Raw genomic sequence first — 16,768 nt, forward strand, 5'->3', positions numbered from 1 at the left:
AGGCTATGACTATCTGCAGTCCCGGTGGTTTCTAATAGAGTAGATTAATCTCGAACAGTCTTTCTTGATGGTTTCCACCATGTTGATTTCCAACAGTCGGCCCCGATGTCATCCACCTGCAGTTGTTCTTCAGTCCCCAAGGCATCACCCCATTTGCGGGCCATGCTCCCCCTTATATACCCGCACGGCCACGCCCTGGTAACTTCCAGCAGTTTTCCCCGGTAGATTCTCTCAGCAGACTCTATTGTCTTCTACTTCACTTCTCTTGGATGGCAAAGTTTATAGTGGGGGCAGTGGAGATGGGTTGAAACAGGTACAGGTTACTGTACGGGGGAAGGTTCGTGTGAGTCATACTCTTGCGTTGTAAATACGTTATCGTGAAATAAATCATCTATCAAATGGAACCTGCAAAGGAGCTTCTTTACACATGTGAGTGTAAGCCTGAGTACAATCTCACGTGTTGGTGCTGTCGAGTATTTTAATTTTACCAGTGGGTCAATGAGGGAAGGGGATGATGATTTATGTAGTGATAGAATGGGTGGGTCATTCTTGAGAGCATGAAAAAGTGCGTGAGTGAGGTTGACACAGTAAATGATCGGGTGATTGTGTGATCAGGTAAATATATGACTCATGAGGAGAGAGAGGGAGTATTTACGTGAGTCATAGATTTAAGGAAGTGGGTGAGTTCATAATGGAGTGAGTACCAGTTTATTGAGTTGAACAAGGCGAGAACTAAAGCGACCAGGATGAGTCTCATTTGCAAGAGAGACCTGGATCACCCAAATTACCAAAGCTAAATAAAACACAGAGTTACAGTAATTAAAGCAAACATACTATTTTCTTCTTTCGATAAAGCATATATAAACAATAGAAAGACAACTGCTGTCTCATGAAAAATCGACGTAATGGAGCTAAGGGATGATAGAATGTGAGTAATGTGCGACATGGATGTCCTCTGCCCCCTACACGACTGAACATTTTCTTTGACTACGTAGTTTGAGACGATTTCCATGGATGTACCAGTAGAATTTATCTGGTATAGATATAATGGGAGGCTGATCGATGCCTGAGCCGGTCATGGTATGGCTCTCTATTGTTAAACCATATTATGAATGCAAATGATCTGGTGATTACTGCCCACTCTAAGGAGAAGTTGGAGACACTACAGCTAAACATGAAGCATGCTACTAAAATATGGGCCGTTACCATCAGCCCCACGAAAACAAATCACCTCCCTGGGTATTTTACATCATAAAAATGCTCCCTTCCTCAATTCCTCATGTATTTGGGGCACCTGAGGAGAGAGTGGAGTGGGCAGTGTGCTGATGATCAAGTCCGTTTTGGGAGCCGAGGTCTCATTTAAAATAATTCGAGCATTATATTTTCATCAACTGCTCAACAGTGTGGAAGCTACCTGGCATGTCACTCCATAAAAATCTTCATGTCTTCTCGGCCACAGTTATACCCTTCCTTATCTCTCTCGAAAGGAACATTAAGGTTAGCTTGCCCACGATCTATTCAGGGTTTAACCAGACTGGACTTTGTAAGCTCACAGATTCCTAGAATATCTGGACAAATGCCCATCTGTGGGCTCCTCCAGCAAGCGAGGCTGCGTTGATTGTGTCATGCAGTCCATATGCAGTCACGGCATCCCCAAGCAGCTTCAATTTGGCTGGATAGATGGTGCTAAATGGGCGTGGTACGGGGTAGAGAAGAGATGGACTGATGTGGTGCAGAAGGATGTGGAGCTGATTGGACTTATTGATGACTGGTATCAGCAGTGTCATGATCGGCTTCTGTGGAGGAGGTTCATGAAAGGTGCTGCTGGGGAAGTGGAGGCAGTTGCCCTCCAGCAACAGCATAGGGCAGAGGAGCGAGGCTCAAAACAACGAGCAGAGCGCCAAACAACTGACACAAATAAATTTGGCACAGTGGGGAGCACGGCTGTTGCATCTGCCCATCATCTTCCTAAGTCAATCCATGGCACCTGCGTCTATTACATGACCTCCTGCCAGCCAGCCTTCGACACTTCACGTGGCCTCAAAATGCACCGAGCATGGCACAAGTGCTGTGGTGATGTCACCGCCACTTAGGGGTGAACGACGGTTGTTGCGTTGTTGTTGTGCGTGTGTGCACGGACGCATGTACGCCTGTGAGTCTCGTGTATGGAGAGATAAAGAGAGGCAGCCGGGCAGGGTGCTGGCCATTCACCCCGTGTGCCATTCAGAGCTTCATAGGCGCTTGCCCCAACATTCTGGTAAGGCTATACAGCGGATGATTGTCGCTGTTGTGTGTGTGTATGGACGTTCACCCCCCTCCCACCGCCCCCGTGTGTGCAGGGACTCATTACGCCCCCTCCCGACAAGCAGACCGGCATCCGGACTAAAGGTAAGTGACAATAACAGATTTTTTTTCCATTTAAGTAACTTTATGTTTTGCTCACAATACAGTATTTATTAGAGTGTTGCATGCAAATGTACGATATTTTGTCTTATATATGACTTTGTTGATGTTCTATGGGGTATGTTTGTCTTTCTGAGTAATTTTTAATTAGGGTGGTGTCATTTTCACAATTTCCCCAATATTTTTAAATGGCCGACTTGCGCTTCAGCAATTTTCGGAACCAATGGCTAAATCTCTTCATCTTCTTGGGCTTGGTGGTGGTGGCAGAAGTGGTGGTGGAAATGGTTGCGGTGGTGGAAGCTGTGGCAGCGGCGGTGGAAGTGGCGTCGGTGGTGGTGGCATCATTGTACATTTGAGACACGGTCCATATTAGCTCTTTCAGCTGGCTACGGAGATGCAGGTTCTCTTCTTGCAGCCTCTTTTCCCCATGCCACATGTCCTCGTGACGCACCAGCTTCCCGCGCAGCCTAAACTGTTCCTGCCCTCTCTGCGGATTCAGGAAGTTCAACTTCCTCAGGTGGGCGTGCAGCGACCTCCGGAGATCTTCGTTTTCACAGCGCAGCGACATTTGCCGCTGTGCTGCATTGCAGTCTCGGAGAAAATCCGCATGCAGAGACTTGCTCTCCCTGCAAGGCACTCTCGTGGGCTCCAGCTCCAACTGGCGCTCTTTAAGCTGTTGAACCAGGCTCCTGATCTCTCTCTGGAGAGTCTCTCGGTTCTCCATGAACTCCTCCAGCTGATGCTGTAGCTCCAGACGGAGCATCTTGCTCTTCTGACAGAGCTCCACATTCTGCAGGCCCATCCTCTCCGTAGACAGCGTCGTGGTCTCATGGTCAAAGTCTGAAATGGAAAGCGTAAAAAGAAGATATATGAATATCCCCATCCCAAGCATGGCCAAGACCAGAACGCCAACGATCAGCAGCACCATGCTCAGTTCGAGTTGACGGCACGCGGGACAGAAGCAAGTGTGAGACACGTCACGAAGGGGCGTGTTATTTATCGTGACGTCATTACCGGATGTGACGTACACTATGACGTAACAGCCATCTCTGCCCACTTATTGTCAATCATTGCCCACCACGTGACTCCACGGCCCTGCCCCTAACCACACAGCTCCTCCCCCATACTCTTCTTCCGCCTTCCCCACGTGACGCGAGCCAATCACGCGAGAGGCGGCGCGCAGTCGGCCCCGCGTCCGCTTCCCGCCATTCTTGCAATGGGTGGCGGGGCCGCTCAGGGTGGGGCGCGGGGCGCGGGGGCGAGTTCACTCCACGTCGCGAGTCGGGAGGAGGGACGAGGGGGAGGGGCCAGGAGGGACGAGGGGGAGGGGCCAGGAGGGACGAGGGGGAGGGGCCAGGAGCGGGAGGGGGGGGGAGCTGAGAGCTGCGAAAGTTTGGGGTACCACTACTTGAAAAATATACTGTACCACAGAAATGAGTTTATGTTTAGTTCGATTTAGAACATCTTTCCAATGGTTGCTTAATTTGAAACCAACTTCTCGGTTGAAATTGTGTCTGTGTTTGTAGATCTGAATTGCCTCGTGAACAAATCTCTGATAAAAACCCGTGGGTTTGCAAAGAACCTTGGTATCGGAGAAAATTATATCGTGATCACCCACATGGTTGTAACAGTGATCAGCAAAGAATTCGTTTTGCTGTGTTTCAAATCTGATTTGTGCTCGCGAATTCGGTCAGAGACATGTCGCTTTGTCTCCCCGATATAGCAATCACCGCAGGTACAACTCAATTTGTAAACCCCAGGGTACTGTAAGTCAGGAATGCCATCCTTCACGGATGGGATCAGATCACGAATTTTGTGTACTGTATTGAACCGGACCTGGATCTTGTGTTTGTTTAGAATTTTTGAAATCTTTTTAGTAACGCCTGCTATATATGGTAGTGTGATGGTTTAGGCCGGAGTATCAAGTGGTTGTTTCTGTATGGAGGGAGAAACAGCTTGGCGGATGGTACGGTCAGAGTAACCATTCCTTTTGAGGGCCAGGTGTACATGTTTTAATTCACTGGTCAGGTGGTGTTGGTCCGAAATGCAATGAGCCCTATGGTATGAAGTTTTGATGAGAGAATTCTTTTGGGCTGGGTGGTGGTGGGAATCAGGTTTCAAGTAGGAATCTGTGTGGGTGGGTTTCCTGTAGACAGAATGCCCCAATGAGCCATCAGGTCTCCTCTCAAACAGAACATCTAAGAATGGTAGCTTAAATTTCGATTTAAAGTTTTCGTGACTGCAAGGATTCATCTTCTTTGGTTCTTTCGGTAAAGTCACGTAGAATGAGAATAAAATAATAAATTGATAAAATAAAATAACACAATAATATTCTCACGACGTTTCGGCCACAACACAAGCGGCCTTCATCAGGTGAAGGGAACGAGACTGTCTGGAGGACAGCGCTGGAGTGAGAAAGCCACGCTGAGATCACGACCTTTAAGCTGTGTGAGAAGAAACAAAGCGCCTGACAAAGGAATTAGCATTTAATTTAGCATTGAAATGGCTGAGTGATTAGCTTGTGACTGGTCACAGAAAATGCTATATTAAAGTTAAAGCATACACATCCGCAAAGGCACCCCTTGACAAAGGAATTAGCATAGAATTTAGCATTGAAATAGCTAAGTTAAAGTATACACATCCGCAGAGGCACTCGTTGACAAAGGAATTAGCATAGAATTTAGCATTGAAATAGCTGAATGATTAGCTTGTAACTGGTCACAGAAATAGCTATGTTAAAGTCAGAGCATATACATTCACCGAGGCACCTAGTACAAATCAAACAGGAGAATTTAGCATTGAACTAGGCGAATTTAGCATTGAAATAACTGAGTGATTAGCTTGTGACTGGTCACAGAAATGGCTGTTGAAGTTAAGGCCTACACATCCGAGCTATTCACTGTAACTGGGTATACAATACAATATATAATGAATACTATATCATGAACCCAAAAAAATACTAAAATATAAATTACCTCAATGTTATCAATAAACTCTATATTCTCCAATCAGCTAAGCTACCAACAATAAGTCGTTATATATCACAATGCTATATGGCGAAAAATGGGTGGATTCTTACCCTCAACTTTAGCAACACGGATAGCTTAACCGTGGTTAATGGTATGGTTTACAACATGGAGTATAACAGCGCCTCGCAGCTGTCTCTCTCCCCCTCCTCTGTTCCGACCATCGATGAACTCGTCCGTCTGAACGGGACCCGTAGCTATCCGTGGTGCTAAAGTTGAGGGTAAGAATCCACCCATTTTTCGCCATATAGCATTGTGATATATAACGACTTATTGTTGGTAGCTTAGCTGATTGGAGAATATAGAGTTTATTGATAACATTGAGGTAATTTAAATTTTTGTGTTTTTTATTGGTTCAGTATATAGTATTCATTATATATTGTATACCCAGTTACTGTGAATAGCTCAGATGTGTAGGCCTTAACTTCAACATAGCCATTTCTGTGACCAGTCACAAGCTAATCACTCAGTTATATCAATGCTAAATTCGCCTAGTTATTTCAATGCTAAATTCTCCTGTTTGATTTGTACTAGGTGACTCGGTGAATGTATATGCTCTGACTTTAACATAGCTATTTCTGTGACCAGTTACAAGCTAATCACTCAGCTATTTCAATGCTAAATTCTACGCTAATTCCTTTGTCAAGGGGTGCCTTTGCGGATGTGTATGCTTTAACTTTAACATAGCCTTTTCTGTGACCAGTCACAAGCTAATCACTCAGCCATTTCAATGCTAAATTATGTTAATTCCTTTGTCAAGGCGCTTTGTTTCTTCTCACACAGCTTAAAGATCGCGATCTCAGCGTGGCTTTCTCACTCCAGCGCTGTCCTCCAGACAGCCTCGTCCCCTTCACCTGATGAAGGCCGCTTGTATTGTGGCCGAAACGTCGTGAGAATATTATTGTGTTATTTTATTTTATCAATTTATTATTTTATTCTCATTCTACGTGACTTTACCGAAAGAACCAAAGAAAATGGTAGCTTACCATCTTTCTCCACTTCCATGGTCTTGTTCTTCTGACAGAGCTCCACATTCTGCAGGCCCATCCTCTCCGTTTGCAGCGTCGTGGTCTCGCGGTAAAAGTATGAGATAGAAAGCTTAAAACGAAGATAAATGAAGATCTCCATCCCAAGCATGGCCAAGAGCGGAACGCCAACGGTCAACAGCGCCATGCTGAGCTCGTGTTGACGGCACGCGGGACGGAAGGAAGTGTTGAGGCACGTCACGAAGGGGCGTGTCCTATATCACCGGATGTGACGTACAGCCATCCCTGCCCACTTATTGGCAATCATTGCCCACCACGTGACTCCACGGCCCCGCCCCTTACCGCGCAGCTCCTCCCCCATACTCTTCTTCCGCCTTCCCCACGTGACGCGAAGCGATCCAATCACGCGAGAGGCGGCGCGCGGTAGGCCCCGCGACCGCTTCCCGCCATTCTTGCAATGGGCAGCGGGGCCGCGCAGGGGGGGGGCGGTGGGGGCGGGGGGGGCGGGGCTGAGTTCACTCCACGTCGCGAACGGGAGGAGGATTGACGAGGGGGAGGGGCCAGGAGGGACGAGGGGGAGGGGCCAGGAGGGACGAGGGGGAGGGGCCAGGAGGGACGAGGGGGAGGGGCCAGGAGCGGGAGGGGGGGTGCCGTGGCGCCGCTCTTGGGCCGCGAGGCCTCCCCCTGGGCCCGCGGCGCCACGCGGAGACCGCGACAGCAGCAGCAGCAGGAGGTGGTGGTGGTGGTGTTTGTGGTTGTAGGCACGGGAGAGGTGGTGGTGGTGTTTGTGGTTGTAGGCACGGGAGAGGTGGTGGTGGTGTTTGTGGTTGTAGGCATGGGAGAGGTGGTGGTGGTGTTTGTGGTTGTAGGCACGGGAGAGGTGGTGGTGGTGTTTGTGGTTGTAGGCACGGGAGAGGTGGTGGTGGTGTTTGTGGTTGTAGGCACGGGAGAGGTGGTGGTGGTGTTTGTGTTTGTAGGCACGGGAGAGGTGGTGGTGGTGTTTGTGGTTGTAGGCACGGGAGAGGTGGTGGTGGTGTTTGTGGTTGTAGGCACGGGAGAGGTGGTCACGGACAGGCGGTGAGTGCCGGGTGATGGAGGGGGGGGATTGCAGGGTGAGTGAGTTAATGAGGAGAATTAATAGGTGAGGAGGGTGAGTGAGTTGAAGGGTGAGGTGAGTGAGTGGGTGAGTGGTGAGTTCACGACAGGGAGATTGGGGCTGAGTGAGTGAACGCAGCGCACGGTAAAGATCCCCTGAGAGCATTCGCAAGAGTTGGACATTGAGTGCCGCTGTCAGGGTCCACACGCAAATTACTCACTTGGCATGATATACAAATTAACCATTGTAAACGATAACTTTAAAGTCCGCTATTTGTCAGAGCTAATGCGATGTGCGTTTTGCATATTTGTAGCACGTTATAACCATCGTCAACATCGTCATTTAGAGTAACCATTAGTCCATACGTGTCACTTGCTAATAGTCCCCGGGTCAATCACAACTTTGCCGTGCGTGCAGGCTTTGTCTCTGGCTGCTCGCTAGGGCTGCGATGCCTTTCCATGCCACAAGATGACGTTCATTGCTCCTTCCACACCGCGACAATATTTACTGCAGTGTTCTATAACGCGGCAGTTGCGTTGCTGAATAACACCGCGTTGTGTAAACTCCCTCGTTACAATGACTAATACAGGGTAAAGCACAGTCCGTGATAACAGCGTGAGATGCGTGTGTCGGCTGAACAAAGACTGAGGCGCGTGGGGAGCATCAGGAAGCATCCAGCAGCATCCCAATGCCTCGTGTGACGCTGTGCCCAGGCAGCCGTACAACCGCACATTCCTACTCGCGCGACGTGGTTCTGTTGACTCAATCGCGTTATATCCATTTAGCATCTGCGTTATAAAACGTGTTCCCTATTACATCCATCGTGCCATATCCAAATGGCGTTATGAAAACACGCGTTAAGGCAGAACGAACTCTATAAACTATTTTTATTTTACCAGGTGAGACCCACTGAGCTATGTGGCTGTTTTCCAGAAGCGACCTTTCCACAAATGATAGATCAGCTAAATAGCTAATCACGTTAGAAATGTGTAGCACCAGCCACAAATACTCTAGACATGGGATCCCCTTTGACAGGGTCAGTGTCTACTTAGATTCACTCACTCCGCCTATTGTCATGCGGCATCCGCAGCTGCGTCGCGACACTTGGTAGAGTGCTGTCTTTGAGGCAGAGAGCTTTACAACCGTGTGCAGTGGTTAATTTGCTTAACAGCTTTACACCGAACTCCTTGCTTGTGGTAAAACATGTTTGCGACTTTGCTGATCGAGAACTATGCAGATTTAGATTAATAGTAACATGTACTTAGTGTGAGATGAACTTCCAAACAATTTCCTTTGCTCAACATCTTGCAATTAATGTCTTTTTAAATGGTCAGCTTAAGTGATTCCGTGATGGTTATGTAACTTGACCATTAAGATAATCTATGGAGCACAATTATTTCAGTATTATTTGTCATAAGTAAACTTTAAACTGAACCCATATGTGATATTATATTGATTGATTATTTTATTTTTTAATGTAGTCTACATGCTCTTCTGGGGATATTACCCCACATTTACCATTCATTGATGTTCCCTTTGACATTGGTAATTGGCATTGTCACACCATAGTAATTCATGGGCAATTATGTAATTCCCTCTGTGTCTATCTCTCTCTGCATCTGTCTGTGTGGGTGTCTCTCTCTGCCGGTGTGTTTTTCTCTATATGCGTGTCTCGTGTGTCTCTTTGTGTGTGCCTCTCTCTGTGTGTGGATGTCTCTCGGTGTCTGTGTCTCTCTTTCCTTTTCCACGATGTGGTGTTGTATTTACATGCAAATTCTACCTCTAGCCCCGCCCACTTACCCTTGGGCTGAGCTTATCTCAAGCCAATATAACTTTGTGTTTCAGCAGCTTTCTCGCTATATTTTTTCACCTGATGATGGTTGCTTGTGTTGCGATCGAAACGTCGTGATCTATTATTTTTTTCTACCTACGTGACTTTACCTAAAGAACCAAAGAGTATTGTGATTTTGATAGTGATCGTTGTGGTGGAGGTGGTGATATTGATGGTGGTGTTAACGATAGCGGTGATTTTGGTGGTTGTAATGGTGGTATTGATGGTGGTAATGGTGGTTGACTATTACCCCTCTCGTGTCCTTACTTCCACAACCAGGTTTAAGAATCTGCTGGTGTCTGTGCTGGAGGTGGACGTCGGATATCTGTGCGGTCTGGAGCGGTGGACAATAGACTCCTGCAGCTCAACCAGGTGGACGCACTGGGCAGGGGGCAAGATGGTTGTGGCCTTAGAGACCCACTTACTCCCACAGAGAGCCATAGACTCACTCACAGAGTACACTCACACAGAGAGCCAAAGTCTCACTGACACAGAGCCATAGGCTCACTCACATGGAGACACATAGACTCACTCACACAGAGAACCATTGATTAACTCATTGGTTTTTTCGGTAAAGTCACGTATGTAGAAATACCATAAAATTATATTAAAATAAATCAATCACGACGTTTCGACCGCAACACAAGCGATCTTCATCAGGTGTAAAAACAAATAGCACATAGGGTGACATCAGCGCAACACATAGAGAGCGTTAAACTGCACGGAGGTAAATACAACAAGAAGATGAGAGACGAGAATTCAAAAAACCTAAGAAAAATTTACGTGATGCAAAACCAGTCGGCCAACGACACAGTTAGACACCTGCCTGGCAGACCACGAATTTCAGAAGAGTGCTAAATTTCGTGTTCATCCTCTGGGTTGAACATACCAGCATAGACAGAGTGAACAAATACGAGGTATAAGATAGCAGAAATACATATACAGGGACACAAGAGGTAAGAAGAGGAAAGACGGACAGAGAAGCAAGAAAAAAGGGGCCGGAGGGATGAACATACAGAGGCTTAAAATAAGTAGTAGAGGTGGGGGGAGGGGCGAAAGAAAGCAAGGGGCACCCCACCCACCCCACCCACCCCACCCCACCCACCCATCCCCACCCATCCCCACCTCACCCACCCACCCCACCCCACCCACCCACCCCACCCCACCCACCCCACCCACCCCACCCCACCCCTCCCACCCCTCCCACCGATCCTCCCCCCAACCCTCCCCTCAACGCTCCTTTCACTCCTCCCGTCACCCCTCCACCCCTCTCCTTTCTGCTGCGTCAGGGCCAGAGGCTGAGAGCACGGGAGAGGAGGCTACACGGGGAACTGGGCCGCGTCAGGGGCGAGAGACGCGGGGCGACTCGACACTTCACAGCGTGGGTGAGTGTGGGGAGTTCGTGGTGCATGGGGGACGGTGGGTGGTGTGGTCCAGAATATAAACCACCTGTGTAGGATACACGGGGGATTTTTGATTGGTGCTTAAATGTGTGTGTGTGGAAAACGGTGTAGTGTGTGAGTGTGTGTGCGGTGGGGGGTAGGGAGGTAAATGTGTGTGTAACGCAAATTAGTATCTGGGGCGGTGTGTAAACATCACACATTGGGGAGACAAAGGCGGTCCGGCGTGGTTCTGACCACTTACCATTTCGTGTACTATGCCAGCCTTCATAGGAGCTCAATAACAGCACTTGCCCCACCAGTCTGTGGAGCTCCATGGGGGATGTTTGTGTTGGAGCTCGTGCTGTAGGTGTAGACGACGCACGACCGTGGATCCTCTGTAGGGAGCGCGCGTCTGCTGTGGGTCGCATGGAGCTGCACAAGCGGACACCGCCGCAGCGATTCCCATACCGAGTCACGAGATAGGCGCTGGGAAACACCACCATGGTGTGCTTGCCTTGTATGGTCAGTCGTGTGACTGATTATTATAATATATTAATTCACACCTGTGCACCGTGTCATGGCAGTTTCTCTGTTTTTCCTTCATTGCATTTTTATTTCAGAAATATTTCACCTGCAAAATAGATTGAGTTTGAATATCTCATGCGAAAGGGTGCCCAGGGCATGTGGGGTCGTCCAATTGCACAGTGTTTAGCGCACATCACTACACACCCATGGACTAAATCCAGAGGCGAGTGACAAATGAATCAGTTCTGCCCCCCTCGCTTCATCAACCCGCACTAGTCAGCATGGTGAAATATGGTAAAAAATCAACACGACCGACAGGGCATAGGGTGCCCATTATCCAGAAGTGCTTTACTTTATGATCACATCCACATCTAATGTGGATTTGGTTATTTTTCTTTAGTTTTCTTTGTTGCATAAATACAACTTGACAAGATGTGTACTGCTTCATTCTGGTACATTTACTGTTTTTCAGTGCATTTCAGCACTGGGTGTGTTTGTTGGATTTATTGTTTGTCACGTGAGGTTAAACACTAACAAAATATTTTATGAACCAGGCAAAGTTCACTAAGCTATTAGATTTTTCATTGAACTGACAGATGCTGTAACCTGGTCCCTTGGGTACCCAGGCCTTCCTATAGTATAACTCCAGGAATCGGCAGATTTTTATTTTATTGTACCAAGTAAGGTCCACTGAGCTATATAGCTGTTTTTCAAAAGCAACCTGGCCACAAATCGTAGCTCAACGAAGTGGCTTATCACGTGGAAATTTGTAGCAGCCAAATACTGTAAACGCATATTTCTAAATGTGGAGGGAAAAAAACTCGAGGATCCAGAGAAAAACCCACGCCACCACGGGGAGAATATGCAAACTCCAAATATCCAGGCGTCGGGGTTGGAATCGAACCCACGACCTCCTGCATTCCAGGCGAAGGGGATAACTTGTTGCCACCACTGAGCCCCTTGTTAATCTGATGTGGTATACTGGTACAGCCCCTGGTGGCCTCGGTCACTTTACTGACCTTTGCACCATTGTGTAGTCGGTTCAATTGAGTCGCAGACATACTCTTTGGAGGCAACAAATTTATTTATACCAACACGAAGGGGTAACTTCCCTTTTACCAGATAACAACCTATGGTGGTGGACCACCAGGCTATCTGCGCTAACACTCTGGGATAGCTACAATGAGCAGGACTCCAGCTTGAGTCCTGCCCATGTGTTGGTGACTCTTCACGGACGTTGAATGTAGATCTTTCAGAAGACAACAGCAAAGCTGAACCCCGGTCCCTCTGGGGACCCGGTTTATATGCTCACCAGTCGTGGCCGGCTCTGCCCTTGGCCACGACTACCTTCTCGATTCCTATTGCAAGATCTCGCCCTGATACGTGACTACCCACTAGCCCCAACTTGGGGCCCCTGTGTAGACTTTACCCGTCATGTACCTTCCAGGGTCAACCAGAGTGCAATGGCCCACATTAACCTCATTCATGGTTGACACTTTCACACCCCTCCTATAGAGAACAGCACTGCACGCCACACGTGGTGCCACTCAGCGCCATGACTCAGCGCTCACCAAGCCCCACTAGGGCTGGTACTACACCCACATATATGGGGTGTCGGTGATGTAATTACATCGCACGCCGTGCCTCTCAGGCCGGCACTACACAGTGGCATTCCCGATGTCACTACATTACCCCCCCTCCCCCCCATTCGTAGCATTCAGCCGTCCTGGCTGTCAACTCCCCCTTAAAACTAACCAAGTGAATAAGTTCTAGATTTGAAGCTTTCGTGACTGCAAGGATCCATACTCTTTGGTTCTATTCGGTAAAGTCACGTAGGTAAAAAATAAAACAACAAAAATCATGACGTTTCTTCCACAACACAAGTGGCCTTCATCAGGTGAAGGGGACCGTACTGTCATGAGGACAGCGTTGGAGTGAAGACAGTCCATCCCAGGTCGCGTCCTTTTAAGCTGTGTGGGAGGAAACAAAATGCTTTGACAAAGGAATTAGCATAAAATGACCGTAACGCACAAGAGGACCGGCACGGGGCGGGGGGGGAGTTTACAAATGTAGGTGTGAAGTGAAATAAGCTTCTATGAAAGTTTGGTATATCACTATTTGGATAAATACCATTGAAAATTAGTTTAATGTTTGGTATGATTTAGAACATCTTTCCAATGGTTGCTTAAGTGAATAAGGTGAAAAAAGCGAGTAAAAGTGACTAAACGCTATGTGTGCCTCAATAACAATAACAAATATCATATAAATAACCAAGCCCACCTATACAATATATACACTAGCTGCAAATGTACAGAACAACACGAGAAAATATAAAACGCGAATGCACGGAATCCCCTCCATCACCAACAACTCCCATCCTCACCGTGTAACAATACCCATAAGCACAACAAAGGCTAGGTTCAGCCAATAACCGATATGGCCTACTGAGTGTGACAAGCAACTGATGGTGTGGGAGTGTGTGTGCATGGGTGTCACAAAATCCGAAGAGTTTTTGAGCGAGTCCTCGTGGCTGGGCCTCCAGTGGAGGTGGGCTCACTCTCCCTGGAGGTCCCAGGGGGAATATGCAACTGTCCAGTCGAATCCGGCTCCTCACGAAGAGCAGTAGGCCGGGTCGACGGGTTCTCCTCTCTCGAATCAAGTGAAGACAGCGCAGGCGGCGGCTCGGGGGACATCAGGCGCGCGGCACCTGAGGGAGGAAGCACACGACTCCGCTGAGGACCAACCTCAACGTGCACACATGCCAGCTCGCCGGACACATCTGTCCCTCGGCGCCCACAGTGTGGAGATGGAACAAACTCACAGGGAGCAATAAAGGGCTTAGGGCAAGAGGAGTGTACAAATCAACTCCGCCGCCCCAAGCGGATCTGGACACACTGCGGTCGAATGACCCGAATCACATCAACCAGCCCTCTCCAGGGTTTGAGCAATTTGGGCGATGTACCCACCGGTACCTGTGGACAGTGCAACCAAGCTCTGTCCCCAGGTGCCCATTCATGTTTTTGAAGTACGGAAGCCCCTCAGCCATTCATTGGCCAATCGGCACGAATCAGAATTTACCCTGGAAGTCTCCCGCACTTCTGAAAGCTTTTGAAGGGTACAGCACACGGAGTCAGAGATTTAAGATTTAGCCTTGTTGGGTGCGGCTTGTAACTGAACATGAATCAGGGGGTCGTGTTCTCGCTGACCTGATGACTCAACATGGAGGTCAGAGTTTTGTGCAGCCACCTCAACCATACCATCCATCTGCGGATTGTGCGGTGACATGCGTACTTTCTTGGTTCACAACTAACGCACACCTCTTGCAATAATTTTGAAGAAAATGTTTTGCCCTGATTGTTCAGAAGACGTTCGGGAGCACTCTTGTCCATTATGTAGTGGGTAATAAACTGGAGGAAGCTTACTCTGAGGCAACACATTTATTATAACATTAACAGGTTATTACACAATGGGGTAATGGCCCCTTTCACCCGATACTCTATGGAGGTAGTCCCTCCAGACTAGCTTGCCTCTCACTGGCTATCACGACATCTATACTGCTGGGGCTTGAGTCTTCGCTTGAGTCTTCACTGGTTATCAGCTGGAGCTTTCACTGGTACAAGCTCGAGCCGACCCTAGCCAGGGGTTCGGCTCTGCCCATTGGGCTCTACTCTTCAGGGCTCCAGGATGCTCTTCAGTCTTCGGCCGGACAACAACTGCTGGGACCGCTCAGGGACCTGACTTATATATAGGCTCCTGGCTCACTCCGCCCCTGGCCACGCCTTCCTTCTAGGACCGTCTCCGAGCGTCTGGAGAATGACATCATCTCCCCAGCCCCCTTCCCGGGATCTGGGGTCCCGACCGTTGGTCACGATGCTCCCCCAGGGATTGCCTTGGCCAACGGCCCGTCATCATTAATCCAGCAGGTTCAGCCTCCCCTCTGCTCCCTACTGACACAAGCTAGTACTGCCGGCTATGATTAGTGGCGATCATGTTCAACCATGCCACTACAATTACATAGCCATTGAGGAATGCCTCAGTGATCTTTGCCGCCAACTGTTTGGGAAGCGGCCAGGCCACAGGCCATCATGAGAAATACTCGACTCCCACCAGAAAATATTTATTCCCACGAGCGGCTTCTACCGCGTGTACTGCACACACCCCTTCAACAAATTAGCAGCATCCTCAGCCATGCCAGGCCAGAAGAAATCCGACTTACGTGTGGCCAATGCTAGTTTATGCACACCCAAGTGCAACAGACGCTCGTGCACCGCCCAAATGACCTTACCCCGCAGGGCGGTGGGCACAACAATGTTGGAACATCGCATCTCTCCGTCCCAATGCATGAGCAATCTACCTCTGAGAATGAAAGAGGCGACACCCCATCGATCCTCGCCCCCATCAGTCTCTCTGACTCCGCATCGCAATTTAAGCAGGGAAGCGTCCTCAACCTGGAGGCGCCCCCATTCTTCGTGGTCCAATCCAATGACAGCATCACGCGCCACTGGATCCCCAGCTCCCTCAGATGTTACAACCTCGGCCGATGCCGTAAGGGTAGGGGGCGAGTGTTCGTTGCGCGGCTTACAGCGACCGGAGCCCGAAAAACTTGCGCAACTCTCGTTCGTGGGTAATCGCGAGAGGGCGTCCGCGTTCGTGTGATGGGAGCCTTTGCGATAGGTAACCTGAAAAGAGTAGTCACGGAGGACCTCCAACCAGCGTGAAAGTTCGCCAGATGGCTGGTCAACCTGCAGCGCGTACTGCAGCGCCGCGTGGTCCGAGCGCACCTCAAAGTCTCTCCCATACAAATATGGAAGATACTGTTGCAAGAAAAACACGATAGCTAACAGTTATCAGCGTGTGACACAGTACCGCTGTTCAGCCGGAGACAGCACTCTGCTTCCTTATGCGATAACACTCTCGATGCCATTGACAACTAGAGACAGAACAGCTCCAATGCCAGTGTTACTAGCATCTGTATCAAGGACAAACGGCAAGGAAAAGTCGGGGTAGTGGAGGGGAGGGGCGTTCACCAAGCCATCTTGGAGTGCAACAAATGCGGCCTCAAATTTTGATTTAAAGCTTTCGTGACTGCAGTAATTCATATTCTTAGTTTTTTCGGTAAAGTCACGTTGAAGAGAAACAACAAAATAACAAAATATATATAAAACAATAAAAAATTCTCACGACGTTTCGACCATAACTCAAACGGTCATCATCAGGTGTGTCGGTTTGCATAAATTTATTTTGAAAACGGCGTATTTATTTATTTATATAAAAATAACGTTTGCGTCACGCGCAACGATTGGCTGTTTGCCAGGAATAGTCCATTTATTTTTTGAAAAGAGGAGGGGGGAGACGAAATTTGTTTTTATGTATGCTGTCTGAAAGGCACTGTAAGCGTGAACAATCAATCAAGAACTGAAATGATTTATCAAATCTTTCCAATGATTGCTAAGATAGAATCCATCTTCTCGGTTGAAATTGTCTCTGTGTTTGTATATGTGGATAGCCTCATGAACGAA

At 48.3% G+C, this 16,768-nt stretch overlaps 1 protein-coding gene and 1 long non-coding RNA gene across 3 annotated transcripts; one reads left to right on the top strand and one right to left on the bottom strand.

Annotated features, from left to right (window-relative positions):
• Positions 1–692: 692 nt before the first annotated feature.
• LOC142908417 (uncharacterized) lies at positions 693–6,639 on the bottom strand. The gene is made up of 2 exons (XM_076059113.1): positions 6,416–6,639; positions 693–3,243 (listed from the first exon to the last, which is right to left on the bottom strand). The coding sequence occupies exons 1-2, from the start codon at positions 6,600–6,602 to the stop codon at positions 2,588–2,590; spliced, it is 843 nt and encodes a 280-aa protein (XP_075915228.1). The 5' UTR covers positions 6,603–6,639; the 3' UTR covers positions 693–2,587.
• A 424-nt stretch (positions 6,640–7,063) lies between these two features.
• LOC142908418 (uncharacterized) lies at positions 7,064–11,688 on the top strand. Of its 2 annotated transcripts, none has more exons than XR_012931739.1 (4): positions 7,064–7,151; positions 9,622–9,714; positions 10,632–10,727; positions 11,126–11,688. It is a non-coding gene; the product is annotated as an uncharacterized LOC142908418 (long non-coding RNA). The 2 variants fall into 2 exon arrangements; XR_012931740.1 differs by having other exon boundaries at positions 7,064–7,148.
• The last annotated feature ends 5,080 nt before the right edge of the window (positions 11,689–16,768 follow it).

The sequence above is a fragment of the Petromyzon marinus genome, assembly GCF_048934315.1.
Source record: "Petromyzon marinus isolate PM22_M1 ecotype Great Lakes invasive population chromosome 84 unlocalized genomic scaffold, UKy_Petmar_22M1.pri1.0 chr84_unloc.3, whole genome shotgun sequence".
Classification (NCBI taxonomy): Eukaryota; Metazoa; Chordata; class Hyperoartia; order Petromyzontiformes; family Petromyzontidae; genus Petromyzon; species Petromyzon marinus.

Excerpts from the sequence above, each read along its gene's own strand:
- LOC142908417 (XM_076059113.1), bottom strand. The coding sequence starts at position 6,602 with ATGGCGCTGTTGACCGTTGGCGTTCCGCTCTTGGCCATGCTTGGGATG. Across the intron at positions 3,244-6,415 it reads CATGGAAGTGGAGAAAGATG|ACTTTGACCATGAGACCACG; the intron begins GTAAGCTACCAT and ends TTTCCATTTCAG.